This window comes from Mustela putorius, unplaced genomic scaffold (genome assembly GCF_011764305.1).
Source record: "Mustela putorius furo isolate JIRA1106 unplaced genomic scaffold, ASM1176430v1.1 tig00003836_pilon_pilon_pilon, whole genome shotgun sequence".
Taxonomy (NCBI): domain Eukaryota; kingdom Metazoa; phylum Chordata; class Mammalia; order Carnivora; family Mustelidae; genus Mustela; species Mustela putorius.
The window spans coordinates 19,748,453-19,776,168 of NW_025421989.1; the positions used below are offsets into that span (position 1 = coordinate 19,748,453).

The window sequence follows — 27,716 nt, forward strand, 5'->3', positions numbered from 1 at the left end:
GCTTGTGCTCTCTCTGTCTCTATCGAATAAATAAATAAAATCTTAAAAAAATAACAGATGTTTATCTTCTATCAGGTTTCAGATTTTTCTGACTTGCCCCCGGTGGCAACCCACGTTGGTTTCTCCAGACAAGCATCCATTTTGTCACACTTGTTCTCATTTTAGCTTTCTTATTCTCCTGAGAAATCACTTGCCAAAACGTTAAGCAAAGACACCTCTTTTCTTACCTGTTTTGGATCCTTGCGGTGAGGCAGCCCGGCTCAGAGGGATGACGTGAGCTTTGTAGCTCTCCAGGTGGTGGGAGAGGACACACGGAACAACTTCCTTGTCTGTAAGATCACCTTGCGTGGTGATAAAAGGATACTGTTGCTGGGGCCTTAAATACAGCACCAGACACAGACTGGGTATATATATATATATGTTTTTAATAAAAGGGTGGCTACTGGAAGTCAGAGTTGGCTTGGGAAAGATAAGACTATGGTTACTACTTGCATTTCTTCACCATTTCTAGATTAGTCTTTTCCTGTCGAGAGGTTCGTTCATAGCTCTGCGTTTCATGGGCAACATGAAAACGTCAAGTCAGGGGCGCCTGGGTTGCTCAGTCGGTTAAGTGTCTGCCTTCAGCTCAGGTTATCATCCCGGGGTCCTGGGATCGAGCCCCGCGTTGGGTTCCCTGCTCAGCAGGAGGCTGCTTCTCTCTCGCCCTCTGCCTGCCATTCCCCTTGCTCGTGCGCTCTCTCTCTCTCTCTCTCTCTCTCTCTCTGTGTGTGTCAAATGAGTAAATAAAATCTTTAAAAGTTAAAAAGAAAAATTCAAGTCATTCTATATATACGTTGTTATAAGAGGGTTCCCAGGGGGTGCTGGGGTGGCTGAGTCAGTTAAGTGGCTGACACCGGATTTCAGCTTAGGTCATGATTTCAGGGTCCTGGGATCGAGCCCTGTGTCCAGGTCCATGCTCAGCGAAGAGTCTGCTTGTCTCCCCCCATCTACTCTCGCCCCTGCTTGCACTCCCTTTCTGTCTCTCAAATAAATAAATATATAAAATCTTTTTTGAAAAAGAAGGTTCCCAGGAGAGGTGTGTATCTATCCTGGGATCTTTGATTTCCAGTTTCCCTATATTGGATACTTTCGTGGTTATTTTCGGTCAGGGGGTTCTCTACAGTAGTTGAAAAGCCATTGCTGGTAGCCCTGTTAAGACCATAAAGTTAACTTTTTAGTAGTGATACTAGCCAGCATTTATTGACTACTTAACATTGCGGCGGGCTGTTTGTAAGCTAGTTTATCCCTGTTAACCCGTTTAATCCTTATAGTAACCCAGTGAGGTACGTACGGTGCTCATTTCAGATATAGGACACTGAGGCCCAGATGTTTTAAATACCTATTAATGTGACTGTTAAATGCCAGAATCAGGACTTAATCCCAGGATAACTTTGAACTACACTGTGTACTGTTTCTTGTAGCCTCATCCATTGACTTTGGGACTTAACCAATCATCTCTAAGTGCCCAGCTACCTTTTCTCTTAAATGCATTTCTTTTCTGCTTAGCCTCTACTTTATTCATTCTTATAGGAGAGCTATCTGAAAATAAAATTCTCTGTATCCCACGTAGAGTTCTGTTGGTATTTATTACATGTCTTTCAACTAATGGTTTTTGGAGCAATGACTCTATAAGAGAGACTTGATTATTTCTTGAGTCTTGAGTATGAGAAACCTGAGCCATTTTTTTCCATTTACTTTAAAAAATATACTTTAGATGGAAAATTCATATTGCATTTATGTTCTATTTTAGAAAGTTAATAAATATCTATTAAGGGTCCACTACATAAAAGCCATTGGACCCAGGATTAGGTTAAAAGTTATGGACAAAAACATTGGACTTGATTTTAAAAGGAAGGAAAGACATCTAACCTATAATGTTCTGCAAGAAAGTACAAGTAATTGAGCAAGCCTACAGATGACTCCTAGAGAATGTTGGTTCAAGTGAAAAGAAAAAAACACATCAGAGATTAGATTTGGAAAAAGATCTGGAGTGAAAAGGTTGAATTCAGAAGGCTGTTTATATGACTAATCATGCCTTTTGGTACAAGATAGCCCGAGTGTTCAACTTGTTCCTGGGGAGCCATTAAAAGGACAATAAAGGAATACAAAGAAAAACAGCAAAGAAACCAGGGGGCCGTCATCAGTGGACCACTGGTCCCACCTCCTGCCAGAGGGTAAACTGAGGGAAGTCTGCTGATTACAGACCAAGCAGAAGAAGATGGAGGGACCCCAGGAGCAGAGCCAGTAGGGGCAAAGCATTGGAAAGGGAAGCCAAAAGGAGGGGTCAGCTGAAAGCTGGTCTAAGGCAGAGCACGGAGGGGTGATAGGGAACACTGGTCTTGGGCTGTGCTCTGCCTACAGTCAGTCACAAGCATTCTTCCTAGGGCAGAAATTAAAATCAGAGTCCCTTTTTCAAGAATAACCTTGGAAAAAGTGGGGCTGTTCACGTACCTGTTGTTGGCCCCAAATAAAGCCCTCTTCACTGAGAATTTGGGGCACCCTCCGGTCAGAAGCCAGCTTACTGTCTGCCTACCCTAAAGTTACTTGAGAAGTCTTGATCAGATCTGCAGGGCTCCAAGTCAGCCTTCTTGTTTAGTTGAGGGCCCCAGGGGGAAATGAACACCAGCTCTCAAATGATTTGTCCAATTCCTCATTCAACAAGAATATTACTACCAGGGTTTATCACACCTCAGGCGACACCCAGCGGCGTGAGGAAAATCTGACTAGCATTAAACTTACCAGCTGCACTACCATGGCCAAGAGACTACCCCCCCCCTTCTAAATTCTGAGAGAAAATGATTTTGAATGCAGAATTTTGTACTTAGCCAGACCTTCAAGTGAGTCAGAGGTGTAAAGATTAAGAAATGTATTTCCTAAGGGCACCTTTCTGAGGTAGGCTACTTGACTGACTTGATGGTTTATGTCATGTGGGCATAAGAAATAGTAAAGAACATACCAGAACTTTAATCAAAAACATTTTGAAGATGATGGCTATGCGGCATGTTTGGAAGGCAATCAATTCTAATTTGAAAAATCTTAAAGAATGAAATGGATACCATGCACTAGAATAGGAAGCTAGAGGATCTTGGTGATGTGGTGAGGAAAGCATGTTTCTTGTCCAGTTACCCAAGAGGAAGGGTAATCAGAAGCTCCAGGAAACAAAACTGTGTAAGAAGGACACAGTCCAAATACTCAGTAACCTAAAAAAAGGGTAGCGGGATTTTAAGGAATTGGTGGAGGATTAAGGCAATCATTTCACCTTAAGGCTGAGAACATTCTTCTTCCTGTGACCAGTGAAACATGTCATTGGAATCACGGGGAAGGAAATACTGTTCTTCTACACTCTCGTGGCCACTCTGCAGTGATCCATATTTACCTAGTTATGATGCTCCCAACACTGTCAATTTTCAGCTTTTTAAAAAAAGATTTTATGTATTTATTTGAGAGAGAAAGAGCTTGAGTGGGGGAAGAGGGACAGAGGGAGAAGCCAACTCCGCACTGAACACAGAGCCTGATACTCAATCCCAGGACCCTGAGATCAGGACCTGAGCCAAAGGCAGACACTTAACCGACTGAGCCATCCAGGCGCCCCTCAATTTTCAGCTTTTATTATTTTTTTAAAGATTATTTATTTATTTATTTAACAGAAAGAGAGAGAGATCACAATTAGGCAGAGAGGCAGGCAGAGAGGGGGGAAGCAGGCTCCCCGCTGAGCAGAGAGCCCGATGTGGGGCTGGATCCCAGGACCCTGGGACCATGACCTGAGCCGAAGGCAGAGGCTTTAACTCACTGAACCACTCAGGCGCCCCAATTTTCAGCTTAAAAAAAAAAAGAACTTCTAGACAAAGTACAGAGTTCATCAGGTTTACAGACCGGAATGGAAATACTATCAACCGAAAGACTAAAGCAGAAGTAGTAGCAAGTGACTACCTCTGGGTGCAGACTTGGGGGTAAAGGTAGAAGGATTTTTGCTTTTCTTCTTTTTGTTTTTAGAAATTTCATTTATTTTATTGAATAATTTCAAAAGTAACTGATCATCAGAGAGTTCAGGATTCAGACTCAGAAGCTCTTGGTTCATTTGTCCAGTTTCAGGCCTCTTCTGTTTCAGTAGGCGAGTCACATAGCCTCCGCACAGCCCGTGTCCTCGCCCATAATAATGCCACCATCCCTGTGAACCCCACTGTAGTGTCAGGCGGGCTCACTTGGATTGTGCATGCTCAAGCTTCTCACACCTTCTAAGAACCTAACAAATGTTTGCTCTACCTATATCCCTGTTACTTATATTAGAGGAAGTAGTTAAGTCGAAAATTATAACATGGGTGACTATGTGTTCTACTTGAGAATGTTCACGTATTTTCAGTCTTTTCCATGATTATGGGCCACGAGGAGGAAGGACCAAGTGTTCCACCATCCATTCTCTGTAGCCCACGTTGTTCTTAGTGCCTGACATGGGATTCAGTGTTTCTTGTGTTTTCCTCCGGAGATCCCTGATGCAAGGAGAAAGGGCTATGGGTCTCTCGGGATGGGGGAGGGGTTGTCTGCCTGCTACTAGTAGAAAAGTTATGTGAACCTTAAATTCTACTCTAATATGCCTTGTTTGTGGAAATTGAACAGAGATTAACATTGCTTCTTAGTCTAATCTGCAAGAAGATGTGCTGCTTTTCCTCTGTGGCTTCACATTCTCCATGATGACTGCTGGGGTCACCACTGGGGGTGGCGAGTTTGTGAAAAACACTGAGCGATATTTAGATGACTTATGTAATGCTTAGAATATTATGACACACATAATAATAATCCAGTTTTGCTCAGCTAAGGTTCACAGAGATTGAGTAACCCGCCCAAGGTCACATGGCTTTTAAGTGAAGGAGCCAGATTTCTCCCCGGGTTTGTTGGACTTCCAAGCACATGCTTTTGCTCAGCCCTGACTTCAAAGGTGGAAACCTAAATTAGCCTTTCGTGTAGAGTTCTTTTTTATGTACTTGGGAGATAGAACGCCAGCCACATTCTTGACTTTCTTATAGTTTTTGTCCTTATTCATTGATGGTTTTTGTGTCTTTTTTCAGCCAAAGCTCCAGACAAACCTATTCAGGTAGTTTATGTGCCCTCACACCTGTTTCACATGCTATTTGAGTTGTTCAAGGTAAGTGGAATTTAAAAACACGGAAAGAAGTCTTCATTTTAAATTACTTTGATTCAGAGCATAATGGATTCATTAGATTAGCATAAGAAAAAGGTTTTGCATAACCATTTTAAAAATTCTATTTCTGATACCCTGTGGGTTTTATAATTTGTACACTGTGAGATGAAAAATTGCTGTGTACGGTACAGTTTTCGTGAATATTAGTACATATTGATTTGGGAGCTTAATTGTACTTCAGTGATTTTATGTAAAAATCCATACTGTTTTTTCTTCAGTTTTGAGATTAGAGATGCTTTTTACTTTCCCAACCTGGCGAAGGCTTTACTGGTGGTAGCCAGATCAAAATAAATACATGTTTTTGCGTGTTTAGGTTTCTGAACGTTAAGCACTTTGGTGCCTTAGCAGTTATTTTAGTTCTGAGAGATCCCGTAACTCTTTGACGTATTTGGGTCCATTGAGAAGATCTGACGGAAGCAGGAAAGATAGGGAGGGGCTGGACCAAAAAGAGGAGCTGCCCTCCCTTAGCCTCCCCATGAAGAAAAAGAATAAAATCTCCTAGACTCCACGGCTTGCATTGCTTTTGTTAATCACCAGCTCATGGCATTTATAAGAGCAGTATTATAGGCACAAGGCGTTTAAGCTAAAATTTCATTTCTTCCGATGTGTAAAACCCTAAATTGAACACCTGAAAAATCAGTTATGCTGATTTGCTTCCCAAAATTATAATGTTACTGATGTAACACTTTAAGGTTGAGATGGGCATTCAATTGTGAACTTTCTCTTCAACAGCTGTGGCTTTTGAGAATTTCTTTTTAACTGACGTTGCTTCTACTTTTTTTTTTTTTTTAAGCCAAATGATTAATTTTTGTGGGAAGCATGAATACTCTCAGGTTTTCCGCCTTCTTTAGAGGAAAGGTGCTCTGTAAATGCAGACTGATAAGTAAATGCAGCCTCGTTACTGTGATAAAAAACATTCCTCTTGGTTAAGAGTTGAATGACTTAAATACGCTAAGGAAAAACAAAAAGAGAAAAGAAAGAAAAAAAATACTTAGTATGATGGATGGAAATAAAACTCGATGAAATCAAAATAAAGCATCGGGCAATTTTTCCTTGCTCCAAACACACATTTAGCTAAGTTCTTTAGAGGGGGAAATAAAGGGTGTATAAACCCAACTAATATTTGCTCCACAAAAGCGTTATTGTGTAATAAGTAATCCTGTGCTAGTTCTTTTTTTAAATTGTGGTTTGTGAGTCAGCGGTATGCTACAAAAAAAGGCTTATTATTTCAGAACTCAATGAGAGCGACAGTTGAACTATATGAAGACAGAAAAGAAGCCTACCCCTCTGTTAAAACCCTCGTTACTCTGGGTAAAGAAGACTTGTCTATTAAGGTAACTACCTGCTTTGTTTGCACACGTTATCGGTTGATTTAATAGTACCCAGACCCTGAGGAATCTGAGGGAAGAGAAGAAAATGGACCCTGAATGTCTTATTTTTATGTACCACGTTAGATCTTTAGCTTGTTTTGCCTCATTTAAGCTTAGCAGAAGCCCATTTTTCAGGGAGCTGGACCAGACCCCAGCCCAAGTCTGTGGGATCCTAGTGGCTGTCCCTGCCTCCTTTGTTCTAGTTTGTTCACAGTGGAGCTGTATTTCCCTGGGGATTCAAAGCCCTCGTTATCTTTGAGTTAGTTACCTGGTATGTACTGTAATGAACTTCTTCCTCGTACTAAGTATAGATCGACTGTTTTTAAAAAACCCTTTTGTACATTACAGATAAGTGACCTAGGTGGTGGTGTCCCACTTCGAAAAATAGACCGCCTTTTTAACTACATGTATTCAACTGCTCCGAGACCCAGCCTGGAGCCTACGAGAGCCGCCCCTCTGGTAAGCATCTTAGAAGTGCTGCTTAGGGGAAGACCATTAACCTGAGAAGGGACTCCAGCAGAGCGGCCTTTCTCCCTGGCTCCTTACCCTAGCCTCTCTGAATTTGAATGTTTCCGGCATAATTTGGAGGAAAGGAGATTTTATCCCACTGCTACTTTCTTTGTCAATCCTTTGGACTTAGATTTCTTTTCTAATTTTGTCTAAGAAACACTCAGAGCTGAGTACCTCACTTCCTATTGTAGAGAAAAGGCACCTCCCTTTGGTTAAGGATTGCTGCGGGAGCACCACTCCCCGCCGGGTGCTCTATCCGAGGGAATGGAAGGTTAAGAGCCGCCTGCCCCTGAGCAAAGGAGCCTCACAGGGCTGCCGCGTGGTCCTGGGCACTTGGGTACCGCGTGCTGTGGGAGCCTCAAATCACCCCGGGCCTTTAACTTTCTCCACCAAATCTGTTTATATAATTAGAATGTTCAAGTATGAATACAATAAATTTTGTATAGTAAACAGCATAAGCAGGAAACATATAGGTGGCGTATGCATTTTCGGAGCCCTTTCTGTCTAGGCTTTATTAGGCAGTGAGAAAAGCCTCAGGTTACCATGGCAGCATTTAGATCCTGCTAGGGCCACACTTTGTTCCCCTGCTGAGTGTTTCTAATTGACAAACAACAATTGAACCCTTTGTCATTAAACACAGCAACATAGCTATCAGTCTGCAGAACGGTTGAGGGTACAAATTAAGTTTCATTTTTCAAGTTCTACTTGACTGATAAGCATGTGAGATTATATTTTATTGTATGAATAAAATCAACACTTTGCATCATTTATTCGAGACAGAGTTTGTTAACTTGGCATGTTGAAAACAGAGAGGAAGTCATGCTTACAGGAGTCAAGAAAATTCTCAAAAGATCAATTCTGAAAGGGGTTGCCTTCACCAGGCTCTGGTACCTACTTAAGTAAATGTCAAAAGAAAAAGCACTACAAGCAAGTCCCCAGTTGTTTAGAAGGAATATGGATCCTCTATTCCGGGTCTCAAGAGAGCAGGTTGAGGACAGCTGTTCTGTCAATCTTTTTTAAAAAATGGAACTGAATTGACGTAAGAGACCTTAAAATATTATGTATCCAACCTCCCATTTTATAGACGAGAAAATAAGGCTAGTGCCTTGCCCAAGGTCGTTGTACTCATTAGGGCACAGCTGGCACTGGTTGTGTCAGCATTCTTTCCCGTGTCCCATACAGTCTCTCCTTTTGAAGAAAGATTTCCACTAGCTTCTGTCCCAGTTATCAACTGTATACATCCCCAAATCCTGTCAGATTCTTTGACACCCTGGGAAAACCTGGATGAACCTCACTCTGTCTAGGTAGGGACCCCTCTTCTGTGTTCTCATGGCTTACCTGGCTCCTCACACCCACAACAGGATTGGGCTCAGGCATTCTCGGCTCTTCCCTGGTAGACCTGAGGGCAGGTTCTGGGCCTTGCTGCAGTGTAGGAGACAGATTTCCTTGGCCTCTTCCTGGAATATTCTGGTTTCTTTGCTATGGTGACCACATTCATCATCTTGGATATCTTGTCTTCACCACCAACCATATCCTGTCAGTGCAGAATCCCTGGAATGACAGTGCGCACCGTCATATCCAACTCTTTGAGTTAGTCCCTGCCCTGAGGGAGGAACGTAGGAAAGATGTTCGCAAACAGAAGAAATCCATGTAAGCTGGTAAAATCGTGGCTCTGCAGTAGCCATAATGGCAGCTTCCATTTAATTACTTTTACTAGGTCTCTGGCACTGTGTCAAGACTTGACACTTGTTAGGTTGTGTAATCCTCAGAGCAGCTCCGAGGGAAGCTTTTCATTACATCTTCAGATGACAGAGCAATCTCAGAGAGGTTAGGTAAACTGCTCAGAGTGGATTTCTCCCTATGTCTCTCTGAGCCTAAAGCCCGTGTAACCTCTGCTCTAACAAGTGCATTACCCTGGGGATTTCATCAGAGGGGCCAAAGCTTGTGGCACTGAACCTGCTCCTCTAGTCTAGACTTGCTGATATAGTATCCTTTGTTCTTATTGTTCTTGTCAATGTCTGAGACTTTTCTGTTTGCAGCAACCTGTTACATTCAGGGTTCTATGACATGAAAATGTAAGAGGGCATTGGAATTGTTTTCTCAAAACGAGATACATGTGACCTACCGTATAGCAAAATATTTCAGCATTCCCAGAACTTTAGGAATTAGAGTCTCAGGAAATGTTCTTTTCAGTGTACTAGCCTGGGTACCAGTAGATTGGAACTCTTGTGCTACTCATTTAATTTTTACTTCAGAGAGCAAGAAAATCTGATAACGGAACTTTGTGATGATGTGGTTTAGTTTTGTTAACAGTTCAAATTCCACTTGATTTGGAATTTGCTTTCAAAATGCTAACAGTTTACTTAAAAATGCTAAAAAAAAAATTAGTCAAAACTTGGGAGTATTTCTAATGTTTTCCAAACATAAGAGAAGTGCTTTTACAGGATGAAAATGACTGTTTGCCATAAAATGAATATACACATCATTGTAAAGGTTGGATCTTCCTTGCTTTAAATCTGACTTAAGAATTCCTTTTAATCAGGGCGCCTGGGTGGCTTAGGCAGTTGGGCATCCAACTCTTGATTTTTGGCTCAGGTCATGATCTCAGGGTCCTGGGATCAGGCCCTGTATCAGGCTCCCCACTCAGGGGAGTCTGCTGAAGGATTCTCTCTCCCCCTTTCCTGTTCATGCTCTCTCTTGCTCTCATTTCTTAAATATAAATTTTTTAAATTTTTTTAAAAAGATTTTATTTATTTTACAGAGGTCACAAGTAGGCAGAGGGAGGCAGAGAGAGAGGGGGAAGCAGGCTCCCTGCTAAGCAGAGAGCCCGATGCGGGGCTCGATCCCAGCACCCTGGGATCATGACATGAGCCGAAGGCAGAGGCTTTAACCCAGTGAGCCACCGAGGCGCCCCAATAAATAAATTCTTAAAAGAGAATTTATTTTACTCTTCTGAGTAGTCCTCATTCCAAGTATGTTAGCATTTGTGCACGTCTCACTGTATTATTTTTCTTTTCTTTGTAGGCTGGATTTGGTTATGGCTTGCCAATTTCTCGTCTATATGCTAGATATTTCCAAGGAGATCTAAAACTCTATTCCATGGAAGGAGTTGGCACTGATGCTGTCATTTATTTAAAGGTACTGCACTTTATTAGTTATATGAAGGCATCTTTGCTTTTGAAAGCTTTAGGTTCTAATAACTAATGGAAAATAACATTGCATCATCTCTTACATTCATTTCAGATTTACTTAAGTTTTATGGGAAAACCGGGGTGTGTCCTGCCCTTGATTTTATGCTCAGATATAGTAAAATATGGAACATGGAGAAGGAAAAGCTAAAATACTGATTTTTAAAGCCATGATTCTTACTTGCAATTTCTTTTAAATTGCATAAGCATTGAAAGGGCTAATCTAAAAGGAGACAGATTTTCATAAACCGAAGTGTTTTAGTCTTTTACTTTAGAACTCACTGGCTTTCCAAGAATTCAGTAATCATAGTATGGTAATATAAATAGGCTGATGTAATAAGAAAGCTTCTGTAACACAAGTTTTCTCATGCATTGGTGGCATCAGACTTTTATTTATTTCTAAACTCTGGAATATTTGGAAGATTTTTTAAGTAGTTAATACAGGCACGTAGTACAGAATTGAGAAGCTACAAAGGGGAGAACTTAAGGCTTTCCCACCGCTGTCTCTAAGCCACTTGCTTCTCTTTCCCCGAGGCTACCATGGTACCAGGTTCTCATGGAGCATCCTGGAGTTGATTCTGCATTGATAAACAGATGGGGGAAAATAATTTTTTTCCTATATAATGATTATTTCAGCATTTTCCCCCTTTTTTTTTATTTTTTTAGCTTTCCTGTGTAGGCTTGGAAATCTTGCTATATCCATTCATACAGAGCTGCTCATTCTCTTTAACAGCCGTGTAGTGTGATACATGTTGTATGTAACGTGTTATACCATTACTTAGTGCATCTAAATGATGTGCTATTTGATATCACCTTATGGGTGTATGTTTATAAACTTCATATGTATGAAACTTTATATACTTAGGGGCCTTCCGTATGGGCCCTCTGGGAAAGCGATTGGTCAGTGAGTAGTGCTTGGCCTAAGACCATAGAGTCAAGATGATTGAATATCTCAAAGCAGTATTAACTGAATTAAGATGCTTTTTCTTCTGGTTGCTTTGTGTACTTTACTACTGGTTTTGAATGAGTGAAGGTTTTTATTCCTTTAAAGGAGCTTTAATTTCATCCTGGCCAGTCTAAGTAAACTATGAAAATGTAATTTCAATATAATTCCAAAAATGTACATTAAGGTTTCTTGTTTTAATAGTAAAATTTGGTTTAATATTTCATGTGAGAAAAATGACACGTGGTCCTTTGGTGTATGTTTTTGTTTGTCTCTTAGGCACTTTCCAGTGAATCATTTGAGAGACTTCCGGTTTTTAATAAGTCCGCGTGGCGCCATTACAAGACCACTCCCGAAGCTGATGACTGGAGCAATCCCAGTAGAGAACCGAGGGACGCCTCGAAATACAAGGCGAAACAGTAATTTCCCACTTTGCTTTCTATTATAAAGTATCAGATGATTCCCTAGAATGTACCAGTCAGATGATCCCTTTAGCCAGATCTTCTCTGTGGCTTTTTCACTGGAAGAGCAGAGTGATCTCTAAGGGAAGGAAGGGCGATGAGAACCGGGTAGCCAGAGTAGCCCTTCCACTGGAGATACGAACAGCAGGGAGCAAGGTTTATCCTGCCGTAGACTGGATTTTCAAAGTACGTTTTGGGATTTGTCATCACCTATGATGGCAGGAGGACATTTGACAGGAGGGCATTTAGGGAAGGTCTGTGGGTGGGTTGAATCTGAAAATAAGTTAAAATGATCAGTCCAGATAAACAAGATGTGGTTTATCCATGCAACGGAAAAGGACACATACTCTATGATTCCACTTATGTGAGGTACCTGGCCAAGTCAGATGCATAGGGACAGAAGGTAGAATGGTTGCCGAGAGCAGGGAGAATGAGGCGTTAGTGTTTAATGGGTGCAGGGTTTCCGTTGGGAAGATGACAAGGTTCTGGAGGTGGGGGGTGGGGGTTGCCCAACACTGTGAATGTACTTAATGCTACTGAACTGTTCGCTTAAAAACAGCCATTCCTTACCCTCTTACCAAAAAGCAAATGTTATGTGTCGTTTCCCACAGTAAATAAAGGAAAACAGAAAAAAGAAAACTAATCACAGAACAACAGGTTTCACGGCTTTATGGTAGTAAGGGCAACAATCCCACCTTTGGTTTCCAATTATTTTTTCTCCTATTATTAGGTTCCAGCTCTACTGGCAACAGTATAGGCTCTGTTTATTTAAAATAATCTTTTGTTAACAGAACAGTGCTATACGTGCATTGTAAAAAATTAGAAAATGTAAGTAAACAAAAAAAGGAAAGAGAAAGCACTGTATTCCCACAACCCAGAGATTACCGCTCTTATGACTTACTGTATTTGCTATGTACACAGATACTTTGCTATATATATATATACATATATATATGTATATTTTTCTCCCAAATGAGATCTAATTATTTATAATCTTCTACAACTTTGCTTTATTTCATCTAACCATTTTCACCTTTCCAGGTCAGTAAATTTTCATCTTGAGAATTTCCCTGAATTGCCCAAACCTGGATCAGTTCTTACTTAGATTGTATAACAATCTGAGTAGATTTCAAGTTGTTTTAAATCTAGAACAATATTTTTGTTGGTGATGAGAGACCATCCTAGTTGTCCTGCAAAAGTATCCAACCTGGATTTTTTTGGCTTCTTTTTCAACGTGTCATTTAGCCTTTCCCCCATTTTCTGTATTTCCTATAAACTGCAAGTTCATCTGAAGATTCAAGAGCATTTTTTTTTGTTGTTGTTGTTCAGAGTACCTCATAAGCACTATTTCAGAATTACACTGTGAGACCCATGATATCTGACAGATCCCTCTCCATAGTAGAGTTGTTTTTTCCTTTCTCAACTAGAAAGTCATCTGGGGGCTCCTTGAGTGGCTCAGTCAGTTAAGCGGCCAATTCTTGATTTTGGTTCAGGTCGTGGTCTCAGGGTTCTGGGATTGAACCCCACAGTGGGCTCCCTACTCAGTGGAGAGTCTGCTTGAGGATTCGCCCTCTCCCTCTGCCCCTCCCCCCAGCTCATGCATATACACTCTCTCTCTCAAATAAATCTTTTTTTTAAAAAAGGAAAATGTAGGGGCGCCTGGATGGCTCGGTGGGTTAAAGCCTCTGCCTTCAGTTCAGGTCATGATCCCAGGGTCCTGGGATCGAGCCCCACATTGGGCTCTCTGCTTGGTGGGGAGCCTGCTTCCTCCTCTCTCTCTCTGCCTGCCTCTCTGCCAACTTGTGATCTCTGTCTGTCAAATAAATAAAATCTTTGAAAAAAAAAAAAGGAGAATGTAATTATGGCCTGAATCAATAATTTTATTAATGTTTATAAGTTATTTTGGTGAGTTACTTTTAATACCGTTCCTTTGATGTTTATTAGCTGACATTCTCCTGTGAAGTTCTTCCTCATCAACACAGGCCATTTAAGTACCTTTTTTTTTTTAGATTTTATTTATTTGTTTTAGAGAGAGAGAGCGTGCAAGCAGAGGGAGGGGCACAGGGAGAGAGAGAATCCCAGGCCGACTCCACGCCGAGTGGGGAGCCCGATGTAGGGCTCAATCCCAGGACCCTGAGATCGTGACCTGAGCCAAAACCAAGAGTTGAATGCTCAACTAACTGAGCCACCCAGGCACCCCCATTTAGGTCCCTTTTGAAGTACAGCTCCTCCTGACAAAGCACGATAAGAATTTAAATCTTTCCCTTTAACTAGCAGTTTTGAAGATAAGAAGTAGAAGTAAAATCCATCTTAAATGGTAACAAATGAGTTTCTGGCTTTCACTTTTTTGAGCATTATTATGGATAGTGTAGAATTTCCTTCAATACGTTTCAATTAGAACTAAACACACACACACACACACACACACAAACACACACACACAAAGTGCTCAAGTCTTACGTTTATAGCCTGACACATTTTTACATCTATATTTCTAGCACCTAGAAAGACCCCCCCCTTTGTAATCAGACACTTACCACTTTACCATCCCCATTATGTAGCCATTATTCTGACTTGGTCACCCATTCTTATAACTGACTATCACTTGTTAAACTTAAAAGGAACATGTGGCATGTACTCGTTTTTGTGTGCAGATCTCTGTGAGGTCCACCGTGTTACTGCCTATAGCAGCTTTCTTTCTGATGATTAAATTAGCACACCTTTGGCCACTGGTGACTATTTTGAGTCAGATCCTTGGTTTTCCTTTGCTAAAACTTTGAAAGCTTTTTCTGGCCCAAGATGATATTGCGGTCTCATCTTCTACCTTCCCTGCCTCCATTCTAGAATCCGCCATTTCCCTCAAGGAGTCTGGTTTGCCTCTAACAGGTGTTAGAGACCTTAATCTGGAAGTTGGCGGTGTACGTTATATCTTGTCTATTCCATTTTTCTGGACATAACTGTACAATGCATATTTTTATTTTATTTTATTTATTTATTTTTTTAAAAGATTTTATTTATTTATTTGACAGAGAGAGATGACAAGCAGGCAGAGAGGCAGGCAGAGAGAGAGAGGAGGAAGCAGGCTCCCTGCTGAGCAGAGAGCCCGATGCGGGGCTCAATCCCAGGACCCTGAGATCATAACCTGAGCCGAAGGCAGCGGCTTAACCCACTGAGCCACCCAGGCGCCCCATGTACAATGCATATTTTTAAACCATAAGTTTGTATTGATATTTTCAATTTGACTTTAACATTGCAATATCCCAGCCCAATGTATTGTAATTGAGCACACCTCTTCTTAATCTTGATTCTTAACATAATGCAACAGGAAGGTATTTGTTTGCAAATGCAGTTGATATAGCTTTCGATTTTGCCCCATTATAGTAGCATTGGTCTTTTCTGATGAATGCCATAAAGGGTATCCCTACTGATTTTTGTCTCTATGGAAGTATTGTGAGGGACCTCTGTACAGTATTGCTGCCACAGTCATTCATCTCAAAGATGAAACACAGAGGAGTTTGGTTTGTGCACGTGAGTGCAAGCGGACACGTGGCTGTGCATGCAGACATACACACGCCATCCCTGGCCAAGACTGAGCTAAACCAGCTTGAAACAATTGGATCCATTTCTATTGATTTCATTTTCAGTCTCTGTGTCCGGCAGGTGACATGTTGGGCATCACTGTGCAAGCTACTGCTCTGCTAGAGGGAGTTGTTTGGGTAGTACAGAAGCAGTCTTTATAAATAATATGGTCCGTTTGGACTGTAAAAAGCTGGCTTTAATTGAGTCTTGTTTTAAATGCCATTTTAAAACTCTAAATAGTTTAGCGGGTTGTATACTAATTATAAGTCTTGATTTCTAATATAGTATTAGGTAAACAAGTTTTAGCAGAAAGCAATATTTAAAATTGGAAAATGGTTAGCCTGATTATTAAAATTGTTAAATTGTACAAATAGGGTAATTGGTGGTGATCTTGGGCAAATATTTAGTGTAGCTAAGGTAAACTCACGAGGTGAATGAGAAATGCTACAAAAATGTATTTTCGAATCAGATTTTTCTTTTTTTGGGGGGGGGGCTTTTAAAGTTTTTATTTTAATTCCATTTAGTTAATGTGCTGTGTGATACTAGTTTCAAGAGTACAACAGAGTGATTCAGCACTTCCACACATCGCCTGGTACTCATCATAATCTAATGGTAGTTTTAATAACAGCTTTATTGAGATATAATTCACATATCCCATAAATTCACCCCCTTAAAATGTACACTTTTAGTGTCTTCACAGAGTGTGGGGCCCTCACCACTGTCTAATTTTAGAACGTTTGTACCATCTCAGAAAGAAATCTTGTACCCATTAGCACTCATTCCTCATTTCTAATCAGGTTTTTAACTGAGAGTAAAGAACTGTTTTGAAGTATGTATAGGCGGGCGCCTGGGTGGCTCAGTCAGTGAAGTGTGAAGTGTCTGCCTTCGGCTCAGGTCATGATCCCAAGGTCCTGAGATCGAGCCCCACATCCCTCTCCCCCTGCTCCTCCCCCCTACTTGTGCTCGCTCTTGCTGTCTCTCTCTCTTAAATAAATAAATAAAATCTTTTTTAAAAGTACATATAAGTAATAAATGGTATTTCTTTTTCTGTAATAACCACAGAGAATAATTCTAAGAAAAGCTTTTTTTTTTAAGATTTTATTTATTTATTTGGCAGAGAGAGAGAGAGAAATCACAAGTAGGTGAGAGGGGAAAGCAGGCTCCTTGCTAAACAGAGAGCCCAATGTGAGGCTCAATCCCAGGACCCTGGGATCATGACCTGAGCCAAAGGCAGAGGCTCAACCCACTGAGCCACCCAGGTGCCCAAGGCAAAGCTTTTTGAATTATCACTATAACTAAATGCTCTGAGTAAATCTTGGTTAAATAGAGAAGGTTGTACTCCAGCTCACTGGCTATTCCTGTTATTTTTTTTTTTAGGGACAAGATCAAGACTAATAGAACTTTCTAGAGAACTGAATGCTCAAATCCTCTCTGAGAAGAAAGATTATCTTCTGCAAGTCAACCAGAGAGAACTCCTTTCTTCCACCAACTCTGAGCAAGGCACTATAGTTACTCCAGTGCTTGAATGTGTAATTTCTCTATATGATCTGGACCTTTTCCACAAAAACCTTCCTGTAGCTGCTCCAGATCCGCACTAAAGTAGTAACCTGAACAATTTTTCCTAGTACATTGTTGTGGTTTGGTTGGCGCCTGTCGTAAGAGAGCTCAGGGCCTCGTTAGTGCTCTGATGCCCTCATACCTTCCTCCTCCTTGTCATAGAGTCGAATGTCTACATTCTCCCCAGGATTCTAAGCTTCTTCCTCATTCCAGATACAGCCAGTTTCTGCTGTTGCTCTTTGTGACCAAACACCATGGTTTTCCAAACCACCAACTAAGGCCTGGGTGATCTGGAAGCTGAAGACACCAGCAGAGTGTGTCTTGGTAATTCCGCCCTGAGGCCCTTCCTCTCCCATATGCGTCCTTTCTCACTCTGTGGTTTCAGCTTTTGCCTTCTTCCATCCGATCTGAGTGAGGTGCGGCTCCTTTCACCATAGCTCTTACTCTCCAATGCATTGATTTTATTTTAAAATTCATTTGTGTACTTCCATTCTGTCAATTAAAGCGTTCCAAAAGTCGTCTTGGGATTTTTCACTTAACCACTTGGTTTCAGAGATCTTAAGTGAAAAACTACCTTCCAGTCATTACTGAGTTTGTGAAAGTGGGAAGTGGAGTTTTTATGCTATGTAAAAATGCTGCCAGTCTACTTATTTTATTTTGTTCCTTTGTCGTTTTCTGAGGAATTGCAAGTCCCTGTGTGGTGCCACGTTAGTCATCATAAAATCGGCTTTTGAAGGGAAAAGGTCTTCCTTGTCGATTTTGAAAAATAATTTTCATAATTTTCATTTTTGTGAGTTTTTGGCCAGTTTTAGAACTGTCGATCTGATTTTCATACTCCTTTGCTTTTTTGCTGAAAGCAGGACTGGGCAGAGGCTTTGGGATGAGGAAAGAGAAGCGAGGTTGTGTTGACCCTCAGCCATGGAAGCCGTCCAAGAGTCTGGATTAAAGGCACAATTTATACTGCTCCACAGGATGTGTTTCCCTTCACTGTCATTTTTCATATCATCTACTTTGATTTCTGCCTTCTCTTGACGCCCATATAAATGCATCCATCCAATTTTTAAGTGTGGAGCACGCTGTTGGGAAAGTTATGCTTTGTAAAGTATTCCCCTCCTTCAGTGCCTGGTGGGTCGGTGAGGTCGCCCCACTGGGGGTCCCCGCGGGGGGCCTTCCCAGGAAGATTTGTGCTTTGACCAGCTGCACGTGAGCCAGCAGCAGCTCTTTCTCCTCATCCCCCTGAGTCTGATTTTGTTTCATTTCATTACGTTCCCTGAGCTCATGGTCATTCCCTTCATCTTTAGACGGGTCCCATCTCTTCCATCCTCAGAAGGATCCCATCAGAGAACTCATCTAATCCATCAAAGAAGAGAAAGACAGATGGACTCAGAGAGAGAGGGGACAGGATGTCCACATGGAAGCCTGAGGGCTGAATGACTGAGTCGGTGTCTTCGGGATGGGGCTGTCTCATAGGATTGATTCCTTGTGTAAAAGATGTGAAAGTAATGACCCTTTCCATTTAAAGTCGCTGGCTTTCTTACCAACGTTGGATAGTATGTGATTATCTTACTAGGCTTCCATTCCTAAACATACACCTTTATACTTTCAGTAGGAAACAGCGTAGCGGGATGGAGGCCACAAATTCAGGCCTGCTCCCTCCTGCCTTGTTTTGGCAATGTTTTGCCGTGTGGTTGAGGAGATTGTTATCCCCCCCCCCCCCGACCCAAGCTCCGTGTAAGGCTTGAAGAAAGGAAGGAAGGGGTGGAAAAATCCTATCACATTCTTCCCTTCACAGGTCTTTTCAAAAGTAAAGGCTTCTTTCAGGGTTTTCATGACTTCATTGGTAGTCCTTTCACTAATGGACTCTGTGGCTCACTCCTACCCAGCTGCCCCAGTAGCCTTGGCATTCCTGTCTGCTTTCTGCATTAAGAGTTGAACTCCGCTCCCAGAGCAACCGTAAGAAGAGTTGCGGGAACATCTTGTGTTCTCACAGCTTAGTGGCCCACGCATTTGTTTCTTCTCTTGTTGCCTGTATGTGCTTCTCCGAACCCAGGTGTGTCCCTCTGGCTGTTTACTCGGGTTGTGGAAACAAATGGTCAAATTACTACGTAGAGTTGGTAAAATAAATAGACATCGACCCCTTTTCAGCTAAATTCGATCAGTTCTCCCATTTCCTCTGTGTTTCTCTCTCATTTACTCAATTTTTAGTATTAAGGGACTGCAGCAACTGTTTGGACTAGTTCCTGGCACATAGTAGAGGCTTAATAAATAGTAGTTGAATCAAGAAATGAAAACTGACATTTACCTTGGGCGGGGGGCTATGTTTCCATGTTCTTAAATTATTTTTCTTTCCAAAGTAGAAACACTTCAAGTCAGAAGCTGTGGAAATACTGAATCTCCTATTAACAGGGCTGAGAAATGACTTCAAGATGTAGAGAAGGGAAAGGAAAGAAGTAAGGATGGACCCACAGGAACCATCTGGGCTTTTTTGTTTTGTTTTTGTTTTTGTTTTTTGGGTCTCTGAGTATCTGATTTTGGTTCTTTAGTACACTGGATTCTTTCCATCCAGTCAAGTGAGATGATTTTGCAGCCTTGCTTAGAGGTTCCAAAGAGCCTTCACAGAAAGCCTCCTGTCTGATCCTCAGTGTGCTGTGCGGTGGGCCATGTGAGTGTGGCCTCCGACCCTCACGTGCGTTCCAAAGCAGTTCTTTGCTTTGCTGGGCTGAATGGAAGGACCCAAGTGAGTAGTTGGGTCGTCTTGTTCCTAGACCTGTGCTCTCAGTGGTGCAGCGGGTAACCAGCATCATTGCTTTTGAGGAATTTCTTGGGTATATTAACCCTCAAGGTTAAGATATAAGCCAAAATGTGTCTATAGGGCAAGAGAATTGCATTCAGGAGAGGTTTTCTTTTGTGTGTTTTCATTTTGGCATAGTTAGATAGAGGAGATAATCAAATGGATTTGGTAGCTTTTACCTAGAAAGACAGGCAACTTAGAAGGTATAGCTGTAGGTAATTACTAGAGTTATTTAGACTTAATTCTATGTTTCATTTAACTCCGTGTTCACTGCCAGCCCTTTCCTACAAAGACTCCACTTTCAGTCCTTGCTTTTATCCTTCAGTGGCCCGGATTACAGCTCCGGTTGGATTTTCTTCCATATTCACAAACACGCTACTCTTGCCATTCCTGATGAACAGTAACTGGGCTGCTTCTCAAAATTCTTGTCTCACATTCTTTCCCCCTCAATCCTGTGGATGCCTCGCTTTATTTGTCTTCTCGTGTCTGGTGGTCCTGAGAAGCCTCAGTCCGGACAGGTTGTTCTTCACCATTTGTAGATGGCCTGCTTATTTGTACTGCATACTTGGGGCCTCTTGTTTATCCTCAAAGGTCATGACTTTGTTCAAGTCTGTGTCAGAACTGACAGTTGTCTGTTGGCTTTTTCTGGTCCATGATGAGCGGTGTGCACTGACATTCGGGCCTCACTGCGGGTCCTATCAGTTTGTTCTCTTCCTCAGAACTTGGTCCCTGTCTTGGTTCTGTGTCACCTGGCCTTCACATTCTCTTCCCTTTGGTTGCTTTCATCCCCTTGTCTTTCTTGTTGCTGTGGATTTTTTTCTATGGGGTCTGACCCTCCCGTGTCACTAACTCAGTGCTCCGCAGTGTGGATGGAAGGCCTAGCTGTTCATAGTGTGAGTTTCACTTCTGTTACGGTTTTATTTTTGATGTCTTTCTTTTCTTAGCTCTGCCAGCTTTTTTCTTTTATTATGTTGTCCTCTCTGACTCTGTTTCATTTCTTGGAAGGCTGAACTGTGTTGTCTACAATTTTTCCGGTTTCTGAAAGCATTGTTTCTAGAGCCTACTTAGTTTGTCTTAGGCTTCCTTCCTTCCTTTTCTTTTGGTGGTTTTGCTCTTCTATTATTATACAAGTATCATGATGGGTTTTTCTGCTTATTATTTGTCTTTGCATGGAACCAGTCCTAGCTGCCCAAGAAGAGTGAGGGGAAACTCCTCAACTCCTCTTTTCTCAAGTGAGAAGCGTTTGAATGGTCACCTTAGGACTTAAGCGATATTGCTGGGTTGTAAGGGTGAAGGCTGTTGTGTTTCAGTTGGGGAGCTGGGTATAGGGGCATGAGGAGTGAAACAAAGCCTCCTTGGGATATTTTGTCTTCCAAGTGCCTTCCGTGGGTGCTGCCAAGTCCTCTGCCCTGGGGCCGCCAGGTCTCCTGCGGGGAAAGGGAATCCTGCTTGAGTTTCCCCACTTCCACTAGGTGTCGCCCTAGCAGGAGTCTGGAGGCTTTGTATCTGGATTTGTGTGGTTGCCCCCCACCCCACCCCCCAGGTTCTCTTTATCTCCTGCACGCACAGATGCAGCACCCAATGTCTCACCCTCCCCTCCCAGGTGTGGTTGTGGAAATGAGCCCGCACAGCGTGCACAGGGCTTCTCCGGACTGCCGCCGGTCCTTGTTTCTCCAGGTTAACAGATGATTGGTCCAGTCCTTTGGCAACCTCTCCTGAACTGCCCAGCAACTGTGGTCAAATGCGAGAATGCTCCTCTGATTAGTCTCCCACTTCGTTGTATCTGTCAGACACTCCCCCTGGAGTCCTTGGTATGGGGTGGTGGCTTTTATTAGTTTCATAATGGACAGCTTCTTTTTCGGTTTTTGGATGTGTGTGTTGAAGGGCAGGAGCACTTATATAAACATGCATTTATTCTGCCATCTTTCCCCGGGGTCCAGGTGCATAAACATTGACTTTGAAGATAATGCCCTTCATGGTCATAATCTGTATGAAAGTAAACAGAAGAAACCAGTGTCGCTAGCAGGAAAGAACCATTAATAACTTAATCAATACAGAATTTTTGTTTGTTGTTCTGTGTGGAAAGATAACTTTTAACTCAGGTTCCTGTTCCATTGATTAGCGGTATCAGTACCTTCTGCTTTGAAAATAGAGGACGTCGTAATGAACTTAAGAAGTTATCAACCACTGACAATTATTAATTAGTTAATTAAATATGATAGAGTATTTCAAACTAGCACCTAATCAGAGTTATCAACAGAAGTAGAAGCTATTTTCAATGAACAGGTTGCTAGTCCAGCTGTCTTATGGAGGGCATTGACCCCGGTGAGAGCGTGGTTGTGACGCAGATTTTCTTACCGGTCTTTTCATTTCAGTCCATTTGAAAATTTGGTTCATTGAGAAAGAGAGGAATGCGGTCCTCATCAGGATTATTTTTGTTATTCCCGAATATACTGTGAGATGGTGCATAGGTCTGGGGCCTACTCTAGAGACACACGAATTCATATTTCCAAAGTGCTTATACAGGTGGACGTTGGGGTGGGGGTTTCGTGGGGCCGTTTGTCGGGTTGAAGTGTCCTTTCCTCAGCAGCCAGCATATTCCACCAGGCGGACTCTCCTCACCTTCAGAGGCCAGCGTAATGATCAGGGAGCATGAGTGACAGCCTCGCTCTAGGTACCACACTCCACCTCGCAGCGCTTTCCTTCCCCAGAAGTCAGGGTGCGAACTGGAGAACTGCATGCGGGTCCACGTGTCAGGGATGAGCGAAATGAAAGCGGTAGACGGAGGAGTCATGGAATAGGAAGCTGTGCTCGTTCCTCCATTTCAATAACGAGTGTCTGTGGTGCACTAGCAACTGTGTGGAATGCTGGGCATGTGCTGGGCATGTGGCAGGGACCTCGCAACCGGTTCTTGTGGCAGGGACCTCGCAACCCGTTCTTGTAGGGGAAACTGACAAGACACGAAACAAACGTTTCCGGTGCAGTGGAGAGAGAAGTAAAGTGAAACAGATCAGTACAATGGAGAAAATAAAGCCAGGAAGGGGATACATGGGGTGAGCTGAGGGGCCCCAGGCTCTATAAATGTTATTCTCGTTGTGGATAGATGTGTTTCTTAGACGTGTTTCTTAGATGTGTTTCTTGGCAATTCCAGAGTTCTTTCCATTTTTGTATTTACCCCTGGGCATCGGGAGAGTCCCGTCTCATGCGCTTGGCTCTGAGCGCGGCTCCGCAGGGGACCCTGCCTGGGCCGGGGGTGAGGGGAAGCCGGCCTCTAGGTACGCGGAGCCCCAGGGCCTGTTGCCTCTCCTCATGGCGGGGGGACCCTGGTCAGGTGAGAGGAGCCGGCTCTCACTGTCCATGTTCATGTAATGGTGGGCGCTGCTGCTGCCTCATAACCAAAGCGCAGGGACAGGTTGCAGGGGTCTTTTTAGGACCTAAGAAATCATAATTTACTTACAACAGGGGGATGAGGCTGCTGGAGTTAAAATAGCTAACTTGTCAAGAGGAGAGACCCTCTTTAGCACTTGGACACTGGTTTTAGAGGAGGAGGAAGGGATTGCCCAAGAAGGCTTCCCTCTCGAGCCCTCAGGTTGGCATTAGCCATGGTCACCCCCAGAAATGCAGAGAAGAAAAATGACAGCAGTATCATGGTCACGGACACCTTAGAAACCTATTCCACTTTCTCGTCGGTTTCTAAAACAGGGACCCAAACTGCCCAATGCCGACGATGGGGTCCGTGTGGCGTCCGTGTGGTTGGGACAAGGGCTGCTCTTTGTGTCACGACACAGTGGCCTTCTGTGGTTTGAGAGGCAACAGCAGAGCCGCACCGGGTGCTCTCAGTTGTTGGCATCCACGGTGGCCCGTGGCCCCACGGTGGCAGGAGAGTAGAGTCGAGCCGAGGGGCCGAGGGACCGAGGGGCCGAGGGGCCGAGGGGCCGGGACAGGAGCAGGAACTGAGGTGCATTTCATTGTTCTCCTGGGCAGGGCCAATTTTTCACCCTCTAAACTGTCTTATTTACATGTAAATAAAAGCAGCTTAGGGCCTCACTGCCAAAAGCACCCAACAAATCTCTGCTATGGTTTCTGGCCGGCATGGCAGCATGGGTGTCCTCGCAGCCCTATATATAAGCCAGAAGCGCATGCAACGCGGTGACTCCCTGGCTCTCCGGTCACCTCTACGGGGCAGTACGCCTCCTGCCTCCTGGCTGCAAGGGACACCCGCCCTTGCTGGAGCCTGCATAGCTCTCCAGAGCACCGGAGCTTCGTGCCTGGAGTCCCGTAGCCCAGTTTAGATTCTTGGGCTTGGTTTTCGTGGGGTGTTGGGAAAAGTTAGAGAACCAAGTAGTAGATTGGCGGTGATACTGGGTCCAGGAAGCTCACAGTGAGAAGAGTGTGAACTTAACCTGCAAAATATTTCTCTGTTCTATAAATCTCTCAGTGACATTTGGATTAATCAAGCATAATTAAATGTAGTTAGATTTTTGTCAGATTGTAGTTCAAAATAATACTCATCTACGGAGAGGGTAATATATTCTGTAGAAATTTTATTAAGCACTTTAGTTGAGCAAACACTAAAGAGAACAAAATCAGTCTCAGGAAGGTTAATTACTACAAAAACAGAAAGTATAGTAGATTATGTAAATCATTTTGATTTTGAATACCGTGGCTTGAGCTTTAATTTACATAGAGAGGTATTTTGGATTTGTTTTTCATACTTTCCAAAAGTACAGAATTGCAATTGCATTCTTTAAAAGTTCTAATCACTTTAGGTTTCCATTATGTTTGCCAAACTTTTTCGTGTTAGAGTTTCCAAAAGGGAGGAATTGGAACCACATTCTTTAAAATGCACTTAATGATTTCAGTACTCCACAAAGTTTGTTTCAGCCGCAAGAACTGTGTTTTTATTTCTGTACCTTTAAAGAAGTGATCTTTTAAGAGAAGTCTGAGGGGACAGAATGGTTGTGAAAGCACCCTGCTGTGCCTGGCCTTTCAATAAATGAAAAGAAATTTTTTTAGAAAGGTAAAACATAAAGAGCTTAGGCTATTAAGATAAATCTTTTTATTTTAATAATTTCTTTCAAGGGAAGAAGTAGAGAAACCAAAATGACTTTAAATGTTATATTTTTTTGTACTCTGAGAATTCCATTTTTCACTATGCTTGCATGTCTCAGGGAATAGCCTTTCATAAGAATCCCCGTGCAAATCTCTGAAACTGTATCACAATATATTCTGATTTGATAGTTCTTGTCTAAATTTCTAGAAATAGAATTTCAAAAGTATTGTCATCTCAGGAACACAAGATTACCCTAGAAACTTGAACCTCACCCTTATCACCACTCAGATTCTATGTGCTTTAGGCCTTTTCAGAGTAAATGACACCTAAATGTCCTTTGGTTCGTGGCTGTACGGAGGTGTCCATTCTACTTATCTGAGGTGTTCATAGAAAACCCCTGCAATTTGATTTTACTTGCTAAGTTTGCTTCTTGACTTTCCAGTTTTCTACTGGATTCTGTTTTCTCTTGGCATCAAATCCTTTGGAGATAATAAAGTATTATTTAAAAGAACATTCCATTAACTATTTCTAACTTTCGCCAGCCTAAAAGTGGCCTGCCAATGTGAATTCTGTGCATACCTTTTCCGAATGGGCCAAAATCGCACAAATGTCACGGAGCATATATACTGCAAGCAGTGTGTTGCCCCACGGTTAGCAAAGTATTAAGGAACATCCAGCTCCTGCTTGGGGCTGTTTCCCCAGCTCTCTAGTTCCTCTTTGCCTTCCAATCTGGTCAAAAATAGCAAGCTAAGAATGGAATGCCTATTACTGACAGAACTACTTAATGTTTTAAGATACTCTTACCTTGAGATTCTTTTGGAGAGAAAGGAAAAAGAATCCTAACATTCAATTCTGACTCTCTTTTGGCTCTTCATACATGCCAGACGTTAAAAAGACAATTACGAACATTCAGCCTGATTGGAAGTCAAAGGCATTCTCCATTTAGCCGCGCTAACATTGTGTCACCAGAAGCGTTTGTGAAAACAAGTAGGATGAGTAGATGATTTCATACTACTGTTTATAGTAACATCCTGGTACCCCCTTTCTTCTAAATTCCATTTTATTACTGTCCTTTGAACTGTTAAAACCATGGGAAACCTCAATCAGTATTTTAAAGGGCACTATATTTATATGAAGAACTGGTGTATATGCCTTTATCTCAAAAATTGTTGAGGTTACTCTCCGATGTGTTTCATTAGAAGAAATGCTTGAGAATAATTACAGCTAAAGCCTATAACCGTGGGGATCTGAAAACGCTGGAGACGGCCTGCCGCTGAAGAGGGATCGGGCTGAATGGTGGGCCTCACCGCCTTGCTCGCTGAGCGCTATCAGGACCCAGAGTTGGCCCGGCTGGCGTAGCCATGACACAACAGATAATAGAAGGGGCTGGACCAAGATCGCATATCTGCTCCCTCTTACCTCGCCACTTCTAGAACTTTTATCAGGGAGAGCATCGCCTCAAGTCCCTTGGTATCTTGCCTTTCACTTTTCAAAGTTCCTCCTAGTGCTACCATGTGACTGTGACCCAGTAATTGTGCATATGCTTCAGATGATTCCTAAACCAAACCTAAATGTGTCTTGACTCTGAGTAGACAGCCAGGGCAAGGTCGACCTAGAAAATAGAAAGTATTGAGTATTTTAAAAATTGAAGTGGACTTCAGGGTTGGGGGGGCATCGCTTTCTAGTGCCCCATCTGCTTCCGTGATGCTCCTCATTAGAGCGATCAGTCTCTTATGCTGCCGTGCGCTAGAGGCGAAAGCCACCCTCGGACCCAGACCTGGCTTTGCGCTTCAGCCCGTCCCCAGCAGCGCGACCCGCGCTTAACAGAGCGGAGCCCCCGGCTTGAGTGTTCTGACCAACCAGCATCAGTGTCTCTGCCAGGTTCCCTGGAGGTCAAGTCATTTGAGGTAACGGCTGCTTCATCTGTCGCTCTAAGTTCACGTCCACACAGAAGTACACAGGTGCTTGTAACCTAAATATTTTCCAGATTTAGCACCCGAGTTGCAACTACTTAAGATACGCTTGAACCAAATAAGTCATTGCAGGGTCCAGTATAGCATCATGAACATACCTAATGCTGCATTTAAATGTAAAGTTACTCGCTTGGCCGGTTTTTCATCATAACTCTTTGACGCACAAAAGTGGTGTCTATGCTGGGAATCATAGCTGATGTGACAAGAGAAGAATATTAAATGAAATAAAAGTTCAATACAGTTTTTGTATTTGTAAGTCCAAACCTGACCTGGTTCACTTTGTGCATCTGTCCCCCTTCGCCACAGTGGAAAATGTATGCGTGTGTCCAGTGTTCACGAGCTGCCTTGTGATTCATAGAGTGAAATCTAGCCCCCTCGTGTTCTGTGCTGTTCTGTGGCCTGGCTAGTACACTCTGCCATGAGTGAGGGATGCGTTTGGTTTGAGGTCATTTGCAGCCTCACGTTCTGTGGAGAAATGTGTTCTGTTGTTGCAGTTGTCAGAAAAAGCACAGCCAGAGAAGCGTATGGCTTGGCAAATGTTCCCCGTGAATTGCAGAGCTGTGCATGGTGTGTGTCATAGCCACGCTAGTCCCGGAGCACGTGGACAATTCTGTACCAACATCATCGAACAATAAAACGGTAGTTGTCATTCACTGTGTGTCTGTGTGGTCCTTTCCTGCGCTCTGAGCCTCATCTTCTACTCACATCCTGAAATTTATTAAGTGAGCAGCACCAGGCACCTTTCTAAGTTGCTGGGCATGGACAAGGATATTACTTGAGATCTTATGATCCATTGGAGTTGTACGTTGTTTGGATTCTTGGTAGCGGGGAACATCCAGTTGGCAAAACAAAGGCGCTGTTTAACAGTAAATAGTTTTAATGGTATTTTTCAAAATATCCATGGATCAGAGGAAGGGGACCATATATTGTCCACGCCGGGACAGTTTTGACGTGAAAAGAGGATTGTTACTAATTATACTGCGAGGCATGTAAACAGGTGTAAACCAGGGCTGTGCTGGGCAAATTGGGCCTCACTGGCCATTGACTGCCTACAC

The 27,716-nt window shown here is 42.7% G+C and overlaps 1 protein-coding gene across 1 annotated transcript in view; it reads left to right on the forward strand.

The window, feature by feature from the left end:
- Window positions 1–27,314, forward strand: part of PDK3 (pyruvate dehydrogenase kinase 3) — a 78,012-nt gene extending 50,698 nt beyond the window's left edge. The window contains exons 7-12 of the mRNA XM_004769153.3: window positions 5,103–5,179; window positions 6,469–6,570; window positions 6,955–7,065; window positions 10,141–10,254; window positions 11,527–11,666; window positions 16,665–27,314. Of these exons, the coding sequence (XP_004769210.1) occupies window positions 5,103–5,179; window positions 6,469–6,570; window positions 6,955–7,065; window positions 10,141–10,254; window positions 11,527–11,666; window positions 16,665–16,695 (575 nt within the window). The 3' untranslated portion in view covers window positions 16,696–27,314. The remainder of the gene's footprint in view (window positions 1–5,102; window positions 5,180–6,468; window positions 6,571–6,954; window positions 7,066–10,140; window positions 10,255–11,526; window positions 11,667–16,664) is intronic.
- The last annotated feature ends 402 nt before the right edge of the window (window positions 27,315–27,716 follow it).